This window comes from Bombina bombina, chromosome 2, assembly GCF_027579735.1.
Source record: "Bombina bombina isolate aBomBom1 chromosome 2, aBomBom1.pri, whole genome shotgun sequence".
Lineage (NCBI taxonomy): Eukaryota > Metazoa > Chordata > Amphibia > Anura > Bombinatoridae > Bombina > Bombina bombina.
The window spans coordinates 984,864,206-984,882,173 of NC_069500.1; the positions used below are offsets into that span (position 1 = coordinate 984,864,206).

General features: G+C 39.0%; 1 protein-coding gene across 1 annotated transcript in view; it reads right to left on the minus strand.

Annotated features, from left to right (window-relative positions):
* The window catches only part of PPA2 (inorganic pyrophosphatase 2), a 64,134-nt gene that overhangs the window by 13,947 nt on the left and 32,219 nt on the right, over nucleotides 1–17,968 (minus strand). The window contains exons 8-11 of the mRNA XM_053703510.1: nucleotides 10,596–10,723; nucleotides 5,870–5,955; nucleotides 5,674–5,743; nucleotides 4,958–4,997 (exon numbers count right to left, since the gene is read on the minus strand). Of these exons, the coding sequence (XP_053559485.1) occupies nucleotides 4,958–4,997; nucleotides 5,674–5,743; nucleotides 5,870–5,955; nucleotides 10,596–10,723 (324 nt within the window). The remainder of the gene's footprint in view (nucleotides 1–4,957; nucleotides 4,998–5,673; nucleotides 5,744–5,869; nucleotides 5,956–10,595; nucleotides 10,724–17,968) is intronic.

Here is a 17,968-nt window from a genome sequence, read left to right on the forward strand (position 1 = left end):
CGGGGGAATTGTTTCACCAATTAAAAGAAAGACAATTCTTAAGCATCTTAAAAAATTAAACACCGACATTGCATTCTTGCAAGAGGTTAGATTATCTTCAGCGGAATTAGTTAAATTGAAAGTTAATTGGGTAAAATAAATACTGGCCACACCTTGCACCGAAAGGAAAAAAGGAGTTGCTATCCTGCTGAGTAAAAGTTTGGATTATAAGATTATAGATGTTAAATTAGATGAAAATGCCCACTATCTCATTATTCAAATAGAAATTAGGAAGATGACATATATACTATGTAATGTATATGGGCCAAATAATTTAGATATGGAGTTTTGGGCGAAACTGCAGGCACTATTGTTGAATTACGCAGAGATTAATCTAATAATAGCTGGAGACTTCAATTTAACGCCTAAATTCCCAATAGATAGGAAAAGTACAAAGGGAAAAATAGTATCCATCTAGGGAGAAATTAATTGTTATATGACTTGCAGAGGAAGGGCTGGTCTAAAAAATGGGTTATGGTATGTTAATAATTTTGGGTTATGATTTTGTTTTAATCCGGATGGTTTATAATGCAGAAGGAAATCTGTTTCTTAGTTGTACTTATCATATTGACAGTCTAAAACGTGTATATATAACCCCCAAGTATGTAAAATGTGTGTTTTACCATCCCTTTCTTCTCTCCTTTTTTTGTTTCTGTACCCTATATGGATCTTCAATAAAAACATTTAAAAATAAATAAATTAATAGGAGTAAATTAGAAAGTTGCTTAAAATGTCATGCTCTATATGAATCACGAAAAGAAAAAAAATTGGGTTCAGTGTCCCTTTAACAAAAGACTGCACACCTGGAGGCTCAGCAAACCTCTTGTGCAGTAACAGACAGGGCCGAAATCTGTCCCTTCAGGGAACTTGCAAAAAAAAAGCCCTTCTCCAGGTCATCCTGGAGAACCGAATAAGTAGGTCCTCCACACCTTATGATAGATGCGACGAGCAACAAGCTTACAAGCTCGAATGAGAGTAAAAATAACTCTCAGAAAACCCTCTCTTGGCTAAGACTAAGTGTTCAATCTCCACGCTCAGCCTCAGAGAATCTAGACATTGATGAACACAGAGACCTTGGACAGCAGAATCCTGCAACAAGGTAACTTCCAGGGAGGAGATGACATCCCCCTTAGATCCGCGAACAAATGTGTGTGTCTCAGCCCACTCCAGAATCCGAGATACTTCCCTCATAGCTCAGGAGCTTCTCGTTCCCCCCTGATGGTTGATATAAGCCACCGAGGTTATATTGTCTGATTGGATCTTATAAACTGGGACAAACCCAGCAGAGGCCAAGCCTTTAGTGCATTGTATATTGCCCGAAAATCCAAAAAATGACATCGGGAGGGAGTTTTCCTTCATAGTCCAAATGCCCTGTGCCTTCCTTGTACCCCAAAAAGCTCCCCATCCTGACAGACTCGCAACTGTAGTCACAATCACCCAGGATTGTCTTAAGACGGACGTCCCTCGGGACAAGTGATCCGGACAAAAACACCAAGAGATCGATTCTCTCGATCGGATGTCTAAAGAAATCTGTTGACAGATCCGAATGATCGCCGTTCCACTGCTTCAGCATGCGCAGTTGCAACAGTCTGAGGTGAAACCTGGCAAAGGAAATTATGTCTATGCTAGACAACATGAGACCAATCACCTCCATACCCCGAGCCACAGATGGCCTTAAGGAGGTCTGGAAGGCAAGACATGTTGAAGCTAGCAAAGTCTCTGGTCCGTCAGAATATTCTCATTCTAATATAGTACCCGTGATTCCACCCTGGTACTTGATACAAGAGAACTCTCTCTATCTTCCATCCATGGGATCGATGAAGACAGAGGAGAGATTCCGAATGGTCCACTCTTCGAAAAATGTCTTGGAGTCGTAGCTAGACCAAACGGAAGTGCAATAAACTGGAAATGCTGGTCCAGGAACGCAAACCTTAAGAACTGGAAGTGGTCCTTGAGAATTGGCACGTGAAGGGACATCCTTCAGATCTATCGTGGTCATGAACTGTCCTCGAACAATGGGAAGAATCGACCTTATTGTCTCCATCTTGAACAAGGGAACATTTAAAAACTTGTTTAAGCACTTTAGGTCCAGAATCGGATGGAAGTGCCCTCCTCCTTCAGGATCACAAAAAGGTTTGAATAGTATCCCAAACCGCTCACTGCGATAGGCACCGGAATAACAACAACTAAGAGTACAGATCCCGTATGCACCCCAGAAAGGTTTACCTCCTTTCAGGTCAGGAAGATAGGAAAGAGGAGGATCTGCCCTTGGATGACTGAGACTTGAAACCTATCTTGTAACACTGAGCTATGACCTCCAGGACCCATGGATCCTGCACATCCATGAACCAAGCGACTGAAAGAGCGACAGACTGCCCCCTACACGATCAAGAAGATCACCGGGGACCGCCCATTCATGCCGACTTAGACTTTGTGGGCTTCTTGCTCTGCTTGGATTTATTCCAGGACTGAGCCAGCTTCCAAGAGCTCTTGTTTTGCTCTGGTCTAGCGAAGGACTGCTGACATGGGCTTTATCAGAACGAAAATTATCCCCTAGACTAGTTCATATTCTCTTGCAGTAGGAGGGCACCCTTGCACCCTGTGACCGTGGAGATAATGGAGTCCAGGCCTGGACCAAACAAAATCATTCCCTTAAAGGGGAGGGAGAGAAGTCTACACTTAGAAGTCATATCCGCAGACCATGACTTCAGCCAGAGCCCGATGGGCCTGAACAGAAAAAGCCGAAGCCATAGCATTCAGGCAAATAATCTGCTTATTAGCATCACTGATAAAAGAATTAGCAACCCTCAAGGCCTTATTTCTTTCCTTAATAACGTCGAGGGGACCCTCCCCCTTGATCAAATCCCCTAAGGAGTTGCAACAGTAGGTAGCAGCTCCAGCAACAGCCGCCGCTCTTTAAACAAAGAGCTATCCTCAAGCGGTATAGTAGTACAATTAGCAAGGGTGAAGATAGCGCCATCCCATTTAGAGACGGAACCTCACAACTCCATTGGGAGTCCAGGACCGGGAACAAATTGTTAAAAGGGAGAAGAGGGGAAAAAGGAATCCAATCATGTCCCATTCCTTCTCAATAATGTTCACCATCTAACAGGAGCAGGGAAGGATAAGGTACCACCCTGTCCTCAAACTCTATCCAATTTAGGAATCAAAGGTTTATCAGGCAATTTGGCCTCTGGAACCTCAATTAGCCAAAAACTTCCCTTAGAAGAAAGCTCAGATTCCTAAAACTAAAGTCTGGTTCCTCCCCAGCCGGAGGTTTAGAGGCAGCACACTCCGACCCACAATGTTCATACTTCCTCGGATAACCCTATCAGTTAAATACAATAAATTATCTGATGTACTCTGGGAAGGAATGCAATATGTAACCTTTCGCTTGCGCTTAGTAGGGCGGGGTAAAGCATTAAGGCCTTAGACACCGCCATCTGAACTGCGCAGCAACGTCTGGTGAAAAAAAGGCCCACTCCAGAAGGGAAACTGCATGTGTAGAGGGATAAGAATGTAGGGTACGCACCTCACTGCACGACAGCTCCTCAGAGGTGGACGGCTCAGTGGTATCAATCATGTTTGATATCACACTATCAAGGCATATGGAACATAAATGAGAGGGCGGATCTAAGGCCTCCTCACAATATAAAAACAGGAATTACTCCTTAGGAATAGAGGGAGTACCCTCTAAAGTAAAAGAAACCTCCATCGCTAGTGCAATAACCGGAGAACTAGAAATACATTTTTTTATTCAAAACAGCACCTTTATACCCCAATGGCTGGGGCACTCACCACCTCCTATGACCCAGACAGTACAGAGATTTATGACTCCTCTCTGAAGACACCCAGTCAGGAAACAGGGAATGAATCACATGGTGCACAATCCAGGACCGTCCCTGCTATAAGAAAAAGCATGCCAAGTGAAAGTGAAACCTGTATATTCCATAACAGCCTATGAGCCCATAACATCTCACACATAAGCAGCATAACATTAAATAAACATAAGAGTATTCCCCACTGTTCAATAATCCCCCTCAGGAGATATTAACCCTTGATTCTATACAGATAAAAGGAGCCACACTGTGACCCTGTCTTATTGCGTTATCATACATGTATAAAATATGAAACTCTTACCAAAATCTATGCCGTGGAACAGTAACACGGTCCTTCAAGTGTGACAGATAGTTTCGTTGCTTCTGACATGGACTTGATTGAAGAAAGCAGGCAGCGAAACTCGTCAACGCTGATTGCTTATGGAGCTGTTAATATGAGTCGGTATGGTTTCGCAGAAAGACTCTCCCTGCATCTCCGGACTCTTAACTTTCATCCATGCTCTCACTGAGATGCTGACAGGACTACTTAAAACTCCAGTCCTATCTCGAAGAGTACTACCCTCCATAAGAGACTACTCTGAAATCTAACACTTCTCTTCCAACCTCCTGTAACGAATGGCAAAGAATGACTGGGGGATGAGGGAAATGGGGGAGGCATTTAAGCCTTTGGCTGGGGTGTCTTTGCCTCCTCCTGGTGGCCAGGTTCTAAATTTCCACAAGTAAGGAATGTAGCTGTGGACTCTTCCCATATTAAGAAGGAAATTTGGTTTAGAATCCCTTTAAACAGAAGTCTACTGAAAAATAAATAATGGAGGGGCTATTTTGTCCCTCCACCCAAACCTTTATCTGGAGTAGAAACCAGGCGATTTCATGTTGGCAGCAGTAATTGACACATTTCAATGATTATATATCACCCACTACAATAGGGCTGTGTCTACATCAGGAAAAGGGCACTCTAAACACAAACTTATTTTAAAAAGCATGAAACAGTTATTATAAAACTATATTATTGTATTTATAATAATTATTAAACTTGTAGACATTTTTCTCTTACAAAACTATATAATATAATACATTACCTTCTGATGAAACTGGATTTGACTTTCCTAATGATGGTGCCTATAGTGACAATTTAAAAATTAAATTAAAAGGCTAAAAAGTAAAATTTACACTTTATGAGCAAGATAGCATTTACTGTCCCTTTAAAGGAAAAAGAGCTGTATTAATAGATACAAATAAAACTCATTTTATGTATAAATTAGCAAACACTGAAATACATAATGTATAAAGAGTCTGAACACGCTTCCCAGATGTTATTTAACATTGAGATCTAGGTTTTACCATCTTTTAAAAGGGATATGAAACCCAGAATTTGTTTTATGATTCAGAGAGCATGGAATTTTAAACAACTTTCTAATTTACTTTGATTATCTATTTTTCCTCATTCTTTTGGCATTTTTTGTTGAAGAATAAGCTTAGGAACCGGCCATTTTCTGGAGCACTATATAGCAGCAGTTCTGCAAGAATGTTATCCATTTACAAGAGCACTAGAGGGCAGCACTATTGCCTACCGTGTAGGGCTCCAGATGCCTACCTAGGTATCTCTTCAAACCAGAATATAATGAGAAGGAAGCAAATTTGATAATAGAAGTAAATTGACAACTTTTTTTAAATTGTAAGCTCTGTGTGAATCACAAAAGAAAATGTTTATGTTTTATATCACTTTAAGTATTTTTCTTAGTGATGTTATATGCACTAATTTGCAACAACAAAAAAATTGAAACCAGAAACTTACAGACTGTACAATTGCTTTAGCTTCATCTTCACTGCAACAAAAAGGGCTCTCACTCACCATTACATTTTTACTGTAAAAAAAAAAAGTTAAATCAAAATGACGCAATTAGAAACAAACTTACTTTAAGTCTAGCTTCCATGTGTGACAAATAGAGATAATTTCTGACACTACATACTTCTCTTAAGGAGAAACTTACCACTCTATATCACCTTGGTCTGACTTTTTATGAACCATAGCTTTCCATAATTCATGAGTGCTTTTGATTATTTCAACAGCAAACTCCTAGATTAAAAAAAAAATAATGTTATTTTAACAGTCTAATGTATAGCCAAGCAAAGAGGGGGGGGAGGATGTACTAAGAAAAAAAATAAAAAATTAAAGGGTGAGATCTCATGGACTCACTACCATGAAAGAAATTAATCAGGTAAGCATAAGATTATGTTTTCTTTCATACAGGTGGTGAGAGCTCACAACCCATTACTCCTGGGAACTAATACTTAAACTGTGGAGTCAACGAGAAATAACAAAGGAAGGGATTTAAAAAACAATCTTTTTTTTCAATGAGAAATTAAATCCACAACTCCAAAAGAAACTTTTTTTTAACACACTTAAAATAAATCAAACAGGCAAACAAAAATCAAAACAACTACCTGAAGAACCTTCCTGTCAAATGCTGCTTCAGAAGAAGCAAAAACATCAAAATGGTAGAATTTTATAAAACCAAAAATAAAGCCTCATTCTTGAAGGCCCCAGAAGTGGCAACTGAACTAATCCACTGCAGTGGAGGCTGACCTGCCTCCAAATAAGCTTTGTGAATCAAAAGTTCCAACCAAGAGGCCAAAGAAACAGCAGAAACTTTCTGACCCTTCATAGGACCAGAAAAATGTATGAAAAAAATAGAAGTTTTTCTAAAGATCTTAGTAAAATCAATGTAATATTTAAATTCTCTAACAACATCTAAATAACGATAAGATCTCTCTGAAGCATTCTTAGGATTAGGACACAAAGAAGGAACAATCATCTCTCTGCTAATGCTGTTTTAAGAAACAATCTTAGGCAAAAAGTCAAAAGTAGTCTATAAAACTAACTTATCCTGATGGGTAAAAAAAATTTAGATGAGGTTTGCAAGAAAGAGCAGACAACTCAGAAACTCTTCTAGCAGAAGAACTAGCCAAAAGAAATAAAAGTAGTTTAATATTCATCTTATGCATAAATTCAAAAAAGGGGAAGCATGCAAAACCCTTAATACCAAGTTAAGATTTCATGGAGAAGAAATTGTCTTACAGGTTTAATCCGGACAAAAGCCTGAACAAAAACTATTATAAAGGAACCTTTATTTGGAACAAACTGAAAGAGCAGAAATGTTTCCATTCAGAGAACTGCCAGATAGGCCCTAATCCAGACCATCCTGCAAGAACTGCATAGTCCTGGGAATTCTGAAAGAATGCCAGGAAAAAACCATTAACTATACACCAAGGAATAAAGGCCTTTCAGACCTTGTAATAGATACTTCTTAGATACAGACTTATAAGCCGGAATCAAGGTTTCAATCACAGAATCAGAGAAACCCATGTGTTTATGGACTAAACGTTCAATTTCTAAGCCATCAAGTTCAGAGACTTGAGATCCGGATGGAAGAACAGCTCTTGAGAGGCCAAGGAGGGCAGCTGTACATCTGAACCAGATCCGCATGCCAAATCCTCTGTGGCCATGCTGGGGCAATCAAGATTACAGACGACTACTCTAGACTTATCTTGGAAAATACTCATAAACAGATAAGCAAGCTGAAAAGACCAAGGAATTACTAAAGCATCTACTACCTCTGCCTGAGTATCCCTGGACCTTGCAAAGTACCTAGGAAGTTTGTTGTTCAAATGAGAGGCCATCAGATCTATCTTTGGAAGACCCCAAAGATTCTCAATCTGATTGAACACATCCCGATGAAGAGACCACTCCCCTAGATGTAGAGATCGACGACAGAGAAAGTCCGCTTCCCAGTTGTTCATTCCTGGAATACGAATTGCAGAGACTAGACAAAAATTTGTTTCTGCCCATGAAAGAATTCAAACCACCTCCGTCATTGCTAGGGAACTGTGAGTCGTCTTCCCCCCCTCCCGATATTTGACATAAGCTACTGCTGTGACATTGTCTATCTGAAAATGGAGATGAGGCTCATTTCAACAGAGGGCACGCTTGAAGAGCCATGAAAATTGCACAAACTTCTAGAACCATGCCTCCAGTAACAGTAGATATTGTAGAATCTAAATCAGAACCAAATAATTTATTTCCCTGAAAGGAAAGATAATAATCTGGATTTAGACACCATGTCAGCAGACCAGGATTTAAGCCACAAGGCTCTTCTGGCAAGAACTGCCAAAAGACATGCTTTTGACATTAATCTGCCTTATATCAAATACAGCATCACAAATAAAAGAAGTAGCAATCTTGAGTAAACTCAAAAGATTTGCACTCGCAGAGTAATCAGAATACTGCTATGCTATGAAAGACTTGACATCCAGTAAGCAAAAGCAGCAGCTACATCAGCAATATAATATCTGGCCTGAGAATATAGCCTGCATGTAAAAATGCCCTTCTATGAAAATACTCTAATTCTTTTAAAGACCCTTTAGATAGAAAGCTACCGTCTTCCAAATGACTAGTAGGTCTAGCAAGAGTGGAAATGGCCCAATCTAGCTTGGGAACAGTCTACCTGCTGTATTTGCAGCAGGTAAAGGATATAACTTTTTAAACCTTGCAGAAGGAGTAAAAAATAAAAAATTAATTACTTGGCTTAGACCATTCCCTATAAATTATGTCAGAAGCAGCATCAGGAACAGCGCCAACCTTAGGGAGATTAAATTAAAACTATTAAACGATTACAAGGTTGATCAAACCTTAGCATCTTTAACCCCTAAAGTAATTAAAGGGACATGAAACCCCAAATTTTTCTCTTTCATGATTTAGAAAGAGCATATCATTTTAAACAACTTTCTCATTTACTTCTATTATCTAATGTGCTTCATTTTCTTTATATTATTTGCTGAAAAGCATATCTAGATAGGCTCAGTAGCTGCTGATTGGTGGCTGCACATAGATGCCTCGTGTGATTAGCTCACCTATGTGCATTGCTATTTCTTAAACAAAGGATAGCTAAAGAATGAAACAAATTAGATAATAAAAGTAAATTGGAATGTTATTTAAAATAGTTTTCTCTACCCGATTCATGAAAGAAAATTTTGGGGTTTAGTGTCCCTTTAAGACCTCCTTTAAAAGAGAACAAATATGTTCAACTTTAAACAAAAAAGAGGAAATATTAGGTTCAACATCATCACCAGAGGAAACTTCTCCATCTTAAGACATAACAGTATCCCTTGTTTCGAGGAACATAGTACTTGTAGAAGGTAAAATCTGCTGACCTTTTACTCTTGTTTCAAGGTGGGAGAGCAGCCAGCGTCTCAGAAACTGCAGCCTTGAAAAAAAAAAAAAAAAAAAAAAATCACAGTAGGTAAAACTGTCAGTATTCTCCTGTAATGAACAAATAGAAGGTACCCAAAGAAACCGCATAAGATTGGTCTGATTGCATTAGCAATTCTAAACATGAGCCACATAAATGAGCTTGAGAAGGAACTTCAAATTTTTTACAATAAGCACACCTAATAATGTCAGAAAGGTGTGCAGGAGACTCAGTTTCTTGGGTAGATTTGGTGATAAAAGCAAACTGCTCCGTTATAGCATATGGCAAAGCAATGCAATGAACATTATAACCCCCCCCCTTTAAAAGCCCTTGAGGAATGGAATTCACTTACCCCCTTCTAAACTCACAGGTAGAATGCATACATCCAAAGGCATATTAATACTCATCAGAAGCAATAACGTGTGAAAAAACCTAACAGCCGAAAGCGAATTTAGCGTGCACATAGCCGAGGATGGGCATGCGATAACCTGATGTGCGCAAAGCAGTCAAACCGCGAGTGAACTATAGAAAGACTAAAAGGGACGTGTGCAAACCCGACAAACAATAACCTGAAGTGCACAACAGTGATTTGCAGAGGCGCAAAATACAAACTAACCGCACCAAAAAAGTGTATATGCTCTGAGGGGAAACCAGGCCTCAATATAGACTGAAAACATCTCTCTCTGAAGAATCTAATGCACATCTTCATTCTTCAACCAGGCAAAGTAGAGACTGGAGGCATGTGTGAGGTGAGAGGGGTTTTATAGGGCTCTTGGGGTTTGGGAATCTTTGCCTGCTCCTAATGATAGACAGGAGTAATTCCCAGGAGTTATGAGTTGTGGACTCTCACCACCTATATGAAAAATACCTTGTGCACTGCAGAAAGCACACTTACACATGTAGTTTTAATACATTGTAGATATTATACGTAATACGGTTTAACTTACTATATACGTATATATAACCAGAGTTTCATACCACAATGAAATGTGAGGCACAAATCTAAAAGGCAAACTAAGGATTCACCAAAAATACCCTAATTGCATTTAAAGTAACATCTTAACTTGCCCTTGTGCCAATCGTTGGCTAAAATTCTCAAATATTAATTTTGTAACGATCAGTAGAGCACCACTGTCTGACCAACTTGGATCAAGCATCCTAGTCAGTCTTTTACAACTGTTAGTACACCTTAAAAGGAGTATTAAATTAAAAGTATGGTTCAGTATTTTTTTTACATGACAGAAGACTGCATCCACTAGTTGCATGTATGTTTGTCTTAGTCCGCAGTTTCTGTCTCTGCATTTCAATTTACAGTACTTTAAAATGAGAGAAATTTGTACCAATTAACCACTTGAGCAATATATACAAAGTATTGCAATGACCAACTTACATTCTGGTAATTGAGGGGCAGCTAAACTATCATAAACACTGGATGGCTATCAATTTTAATGTAAACATGGCATCTTACTTGGTCTTTAAATTCTCCATTAAATCCAAACTTGTTTTCTGGTTTCCCATCAGGGACTTTATAGGACTTCAGCCATTCTGTAGTAGCCTCAAGATAGCCAGGTTTGTATTTTCTCACATCTTCAAGATCTACAATACAAATACACAATTATATATAATCTCACAATTGAGAATAGTTGACTCAGTATATAGATCTGATGTAATAAACAATGTTATGCTTCCTTTGACATTCATGTCCCTACTTATCTTTACTTTGCAGTAGGAACATTTCCTTGAAGCCACCCCCAAACCCTTACTGAAGCAGATTTGTATATGTCAGGTTTATAGCTATTATTTAAAGCACAGACTACTTTTATAATTGTTAAAACAAGAAAAACAAGGATTTGCAGACCCTTAAAAAAAAAAAAAAAAACCACAAAGGATTTAACTCCATTTTATCAACCATAAAATGTTTAAAGTAAAATAAAATTTTCACATCTTTTCCAATATTGTGATATTGTGCTTAGAGATTGGAGTAACTCCATCATAAATAGTTATTGCTTAGATCACAGCACAAGCTCAGCGATTGCTTAGATCACAACACAAGCTCATTATACAAAATGCTTAATTAGCAACAGTAGAGGAGACCAGGAACATGAATTTCATCAGGCTTTGCAAAATAACTTCTCTTTAAATGTAAAAAAAATGTTACTGAATCATGCAGAGAATGCAAATTTAAAGAGGCCTTTCAATGCATCTATTATCAATTTTGCTTTGTTCTTTTGGTATCCTGTGTTGAAAAGCATATCTAGGTAGTCTCAGGAGCAACAATGCACTACTTTGAGCTAGCTGCACATATGACTATTGTCACTGTGTCACCTGATGTGTTTTGTTAACTCTCAGTAGCGCATTGCTTCTCTGGAGTTAACCCCTAACACAGTTATATGCAAGCAATCGTCCAATTAGAACATGCTCTATTACATCACATTTTCTTTTAGAAATTTTTATGTCTCTTAAAATTGTAGCCTAAAAAAAGAATACATTTTTTTTTAAAATAAATAGATGAGGGTGAGAGAGGGTTTGGGGGAATTCACATGGGGGGTGGTAAAAAAATAGTATGGAGGGGGGCGGAGCCAACCACCAACATGGAAGGTCGCTAACATATGGAGCTCTGATCACCAGTAAACTGAAGAGGCCAACTACTACTTAATAATTGGTTAACAACCATTGCAACAGCCTTCTAATAGTTCCTGGACTGCTCCGATACTATTTTGCATCTCCTCAGAGACGTTTATTCCTACCATCACTATAAGATCAAGAGGTATAGGCGAAGAGTTTTGCGGCCCTCTATGAGTCTTGAAAATGGAGGAATCTTACGCCATGCTGCAGACCTTGTTTAAATGCTTAGAGGCTAAGATGGATAGTTACTTTGAAGATCTTATGGCAGCATGTAGCGGGGAAGATAGAGTCTCCCCAGCCTGGCCTAACGAAGAGTTGTCAATTTCCATTAGTGAGGAAGACCGAAATATGGAGCTTCAAAATGGAACTCCTCCAGACTACGCTGAGCCACGGGAGATGTCTTTTTCACTCCCGGCGATGAAAGCGCCTAGTGAAAGTCAGCCAGAGGCAGAAGCAGAACATCTCTTTAAAATGGCGAGGCATAATGAGTCTGGGACTCTATACAACAGTTACATCCGCTTGGTTCCCTATGACACTAATCTGAACCTGGATAAGTTCTTAGCTCCTGCGTACTTCAGAAGCCGGAAAGCCCGCAACATTTTTGGCGTCTATGGACATCATTGCACCGCAACCTACCACAGCTCCCTTGAATGCACATGTGACATGGCGTTGCTCGTTCCATTGCCGGTTGGGACTCAGCCAGTGCTGATGCTACTTCAGAGTGCTTCGAGTCTCCGGACCATCGTGCAACCCAAGAGCTGGTTCTGTCTAGGCGTGGGCTAGATTAGAGGTCTTCGGCTATGTTTGGTATGAGACTGGACTTATGCAGGAATGACACGCTTTTGCCCTAATTTCTCTTCCTCATACTACTCCTGTACGGACAACCTTGGGACATTTGCTCTAGCAACACATGCCTGTTGCCACTATAACTGCTTAATTCACTTAGAACTGATGCGTTGCACTCAGGAAGTTTCGACATATACCTTGCTCGTTTTGGATTCTGAAAGTCCAGAGAATACAGCTCTTTCAGCTTTAAAATTTATTTAAACTATAGGAGACAGAAGGGGTATGGCGTAGTGTATATACTTTTATCTATAGCATAACATATTTTCCCAAGCAAAATGTCCAACTTGATGACTATGGTAGTAACCATATGAATTATATATCTCCCTGCCTCTAAAACTTTGGCATTGGATAGTTTTTATGCACTTTGCCTATTTTTACCTACAACTCATATGTGCTACTTATACCTCTTAATAGGACTGACATTAAATTGAGTACTGCAATAGAGTTCTATTTTTTTTTTAAGGGGGTTATGTCAAGACATTGTGGTTTATTTAGGATTATCATTTACACTCCAGTCTTTGCCACATGTTCAAATTAACATTTTACATACTGGGAATGCTATTCAGGAATATAATAGAAGTAGGAGTACGTTGGTAACAGTGTATGTGACTTGTCAGCCCCAATATTTATATAGTTTCTGTTATACTTTTTACCCCTGCTTGCCTCGTGTACATGCAGCTTTGTCTGAGATTAATTACTGAAGCTTTGAAATTTCTGCCTTTCTGATATGGGTCATGTGCATTCTGTTTGACTACACTGTGAATTCCTATTATATGCATGTAAATGATGACCCCATTGCTAAGCATAGTAGCATACGTACTTACAATTATATCTAGTGTATTAACAGAAGGTCCTATGCAATGAGTTTCTTTACTTGCACTACATAGCTTATGCCCCCATAGTTTGTAATAGGCTAGGTATCAACGAACTATCATGGCTTGAAATTCTTATGTTCCCACCTTTTATAGTTTATTATACCATGACCCCAGTGCTTGGCATAGTAGAATACTTACTTACAATTATATCTAGTGTATAAACAGAAGGTCCTATGCAATGAGTTTATTTACTTGCACTACATTGCTTTTGCCCCCATGGTTTGTAATAGGCTAGGTATCAACGAACTATCATGGCTTAAAATTCTTATGTTCCCACCTTTTATAGTTTATTATACCATGACCCCAGTGCTTGGCATAGTAGCATACTAAGCAATGAGCTTCTCTATCTGTACTTCACTAGAGACGCCCACATAGACTGTAATGGGCTAGGCAATACCTTACTATTACAACTTGAAAAACACTTGGGCTCCCACATTCTTATAGTTTAATTTACCACGAGATGTCTGTGTTTGTCCTATTATTTTGCAATGTATTAGATATATGGAACACGCAGGAAGTATCATACCAGGGTTGCCTAAAATTTTAAGCCTCCTTTATATTCTGCTGTATACTAAAAAGCGATTAGCTAAATATAAAATCCTTTTCATATTTGAAACAATGTTATGCAAAGTCTAGTATTGTGTTTTCACGCCTGATTTATACGGAAATACCAGGCTATGGTGATTTAGACACAGCCAACCATCCTATCTTACTGCTAATTTTTTTCATTAAAAGGGGAGTGGGTTAGCAGTTATGGACTCTGCTGATGTATGCTGCACCGCTAGGAGCAACCACTCTCCTCTGGAAAAAGAACAATTAAGCAGTGTCTTCTGACTCACCATATATAGACTGGACTTTATTCATCAGATAGTATAGTATTGTTTGTGTACTACATTATAAGTATTGAGTTTGGGTTTTGTGTACATAAATGGTAATATGCATGTTTTGCTGGCCCATACGCTCCCTTAAATGCAGAGGTCTCTGAGCTCTATAGCTCCCATCCTTGATATTAATCTGGTCTCCTATGGCATGGATATTTCTCTGTATACTAGGGATGTTTCTTTCCTTACATGAAGTTTGTGTGTTCCTTATATATTTAGTTAGATAAACATTTGCTGTTGCATACTCGATTCTATGGCTCACCTACATTAAATGTTCATGACCTCAGACATTAGACCACATTTCATAAGTTTTGCTGTCTGGGAAACAGAGCCTGAGTATTCTAAGACTTCACTCCTTAAATTAGTCAGTCATTTTACTCCCATTGTTCTGTATAATACAGAAACCTGATAACAACCTAGTAGGCAAACTAGAAAGACATATTTACTGGTATATACATGTATATCACAAGTGTTTATGTCCGTTAATACTTAGTATCATGTAGTTGGCATATCCCATATTATTTATTGCTCTTGCTTTCTTACATATAGTCCAGGGTATCATGCGGTTAACCCTATAGTAAAACATTGAGCTAATATTGGCGCATTGTTAGCGGGTAATCTGACTACAACTTGTTGGCGTATCATTACTAATAATAGATGCTCATGTAGTCATTGCTACATTATTGCGATAATATAACGTTAATACTTAAGCCCTTAGTAGGGCCAAGAGGGAGTTATCTCTTTTGAGTGGGGATAACCCTTCAATATATATATTACACACTAGGGGAATTATTTTTGCAAACTAAAGCTACTACATTTCACTCTCTTATTATATCCATATAGGTTTGTATAGGTCCAAAGGTGGCCATTTATATTAGTGAGGATCCTTTCCAGTTTCTCACTCTATTTCTAAGGCACAAGAGTAGAGTCAGTTTAAGAGATGTTGTATTAATGCATAATATTTAGCTAAGATGTATTGTATTATATGTCTGTCAATATATATGCATGACTTTTTTTTCTGATATTATCTTAGACACTTCGAGAATGGGAGTTGACTAGTATTCTTGGCAGAGTCAATGTTTACAGGAGTTTAATGCTTTTCAATATGGTTTTATGTTTTTGTTTTTTTTTTCTTTTCCCCTTTTATACTTACTACTTATTCCTCAGTAAGCTCATATAGCAACCCCTTGCTGCCCTTAACTCATCTATTGTTGCCATATTGGAGGTCTCTCCTAGATTAACTTAGCCTACTGGAACTTAAAGAATATACTTCGAGGGGGGGCGTGTCCAAGCAGCGGCTCCGTGCAGTCGCATTTTTCTGTGCTCTGGGAGAGTGGGTTATAAGCCGCTAAATATTAACTCACAAGTACGGCATCTGCTAACCAATTGATCAGTACACAATTTAATACAACTAGCTTTAGCTGTACATATGACCCCAGAGCTGGAAACGGACAATTGAGGCCTGTAACAGCGGCGATCTCGCAGGCAACGTTCCCCCCCCTGGTGACTGACCAGGGGTGAACATCCAGAGCCGAACTCAGGATAAACACATCTCAACATTTTGTTCCTTCATCGACATTACTCTCACTCATTTGTTTTTACCCTCTTCCTTACCTTTTTGGCGGAGCCTGCCTGTTATATACTTCAAACCTCTGGAAAAGAAAATGGCGGCCTCCATAACAGATACGGAGAGCGACAGCACTCTCACACTGCTAGACCGCACTCTGCTTAAAATAGAAGTACTATTCCAGAAATTAATAGACAAGGCCCCGTCAGAGCAAGACCTTCTCTCTCTCATGCAGAAAGCTCCACCTTCTATCTCGGGGCAACCATCACCTTTGCAACCAAAGAACCCGGAGTGCGACTTACCTTTTGGACCCAAGAGGACCGCAGAACTCAGTGGACAGTTGACAGAGGAACTTGATCGATCTGATCCCCTAAGCACGATTACCCTCAAGCCTATAATGCAGCACGGGGAAAGCGAGTTTGTGGTGACCGCCAAAGAAGAAAAACTCATGGACAAACTTATATGTTCCCCACCGAACATCCTGGACTATAAACACTCTGCCCTCTACTCTTGTGGGATACCTGCACAACATACATTGCCGATCCGAGTCACAAAGATTGAGCAGACCCGTGGCAGCATCAAGGTAGTACGGGGCTATACTTCTAACGCACGGTACTCATGGAACTCTCCCGACATAACAAGAAAGCTGAATTTACTCACTCCAAGAGAGTATATGAATGTGCTCAGACCCCCACAGGAATTGCAGGTCCCTATGAAGAAACGGAACATTATCCCAGCGGCATTTGACACTTCATGGCAGATGAGGGTGTCAGATATGCTTATAAGTAAAATTCAATATATTAAAATCATATACCCGACTTAAACAAGTCCTGGGGGTTGTGTAGGTAGAGTGTCTAACTGTCAACTGTTAACATTTGAAAAAGTAGATGTATTATACAGTTCTCTTTAGATTTTATCTGTACGCTAAGTTTTCTTTCTTTTTTGTTAAAGTAAATTCATAAGGTTCGTTATGCCTAGATGTAGATAGACTGGCAGACAACCAGGTAGAGCTCCCACGCAATACTGTCCTTAATATGTGACTCACACTAGCATTGCATTGTTGGATATAGTGCCTTATAATCCTTATAATGCTTCCTATAGCAGGACACTTCCTGGCACTTGTGTTATCCCAAATGTATATATTTCTATAAATAGTAATCCCACGGCATTACTGTCATACAGCTATGAGGAATTGTATTACATTTCTAGTAGAGCTCAGCTCCGGCTCGTTTAACACCTGCATGTACACCGGGAGAGAAGGTAGTAACTCATCTCACCCCTAAAGGTAACAATAAGCTCATATTTGTAGAGTTGAAGATGTGCCCGCAATTCATATCATATAATTGAGTTCTGGTTGTCCACAACAGTTTTTGTTATGTTTGTTATTTTTGTCTTAGATATTTGTAGGTTTCCCCCAAAATTCTTGATTCTGAGTCTCCCTTTCTTTGAGATCCAAAAGTGGTCTCTCATACTGGGGTATAAAAGAGAGTTTGACATATACAGCCCACACGTCCTGCCTATGAGATCAAGCAATATTCTTAAATCATTGGAAAGACTTTGCCTCATTCATAGTTTATCACCTAGCCCATCAGATATGTATTTGCCATTTTTTGTAGGTTTTTTTTTTTAAATGTAAAATATAGTCTTATAATAATTATGATCTACGGGACGTGTGGGGATACAGCAAAGGAGTTTGATTGTACAATTTAATCAGTAACATGCAATGACTGTTTATGTACCTACAATGTGTTAATATTGATGATTTCTTACCTGCTGTAACACATTGATTTCTCTAATAAAGCTCTTTGAAAATTAAAAAAAAAAGAAAAAAAAAAAAAGAATATACTTCGAGTAATCCTAACACATTACCCTTCTCAGACGTGGCCTAATTCCAGTAACTATCTTAGAGGTTCCATTGCATTCCTCCTGTCGCCCTTTCATATGGCCCCGCCCCTCCACACTCCCCCATATTTGAATAGCGGTGCTTACCCGCTGAATTTCCTCCCCCCCTCATATTTTTGAAGCTAAAAACTTCAGTTGCTAATTT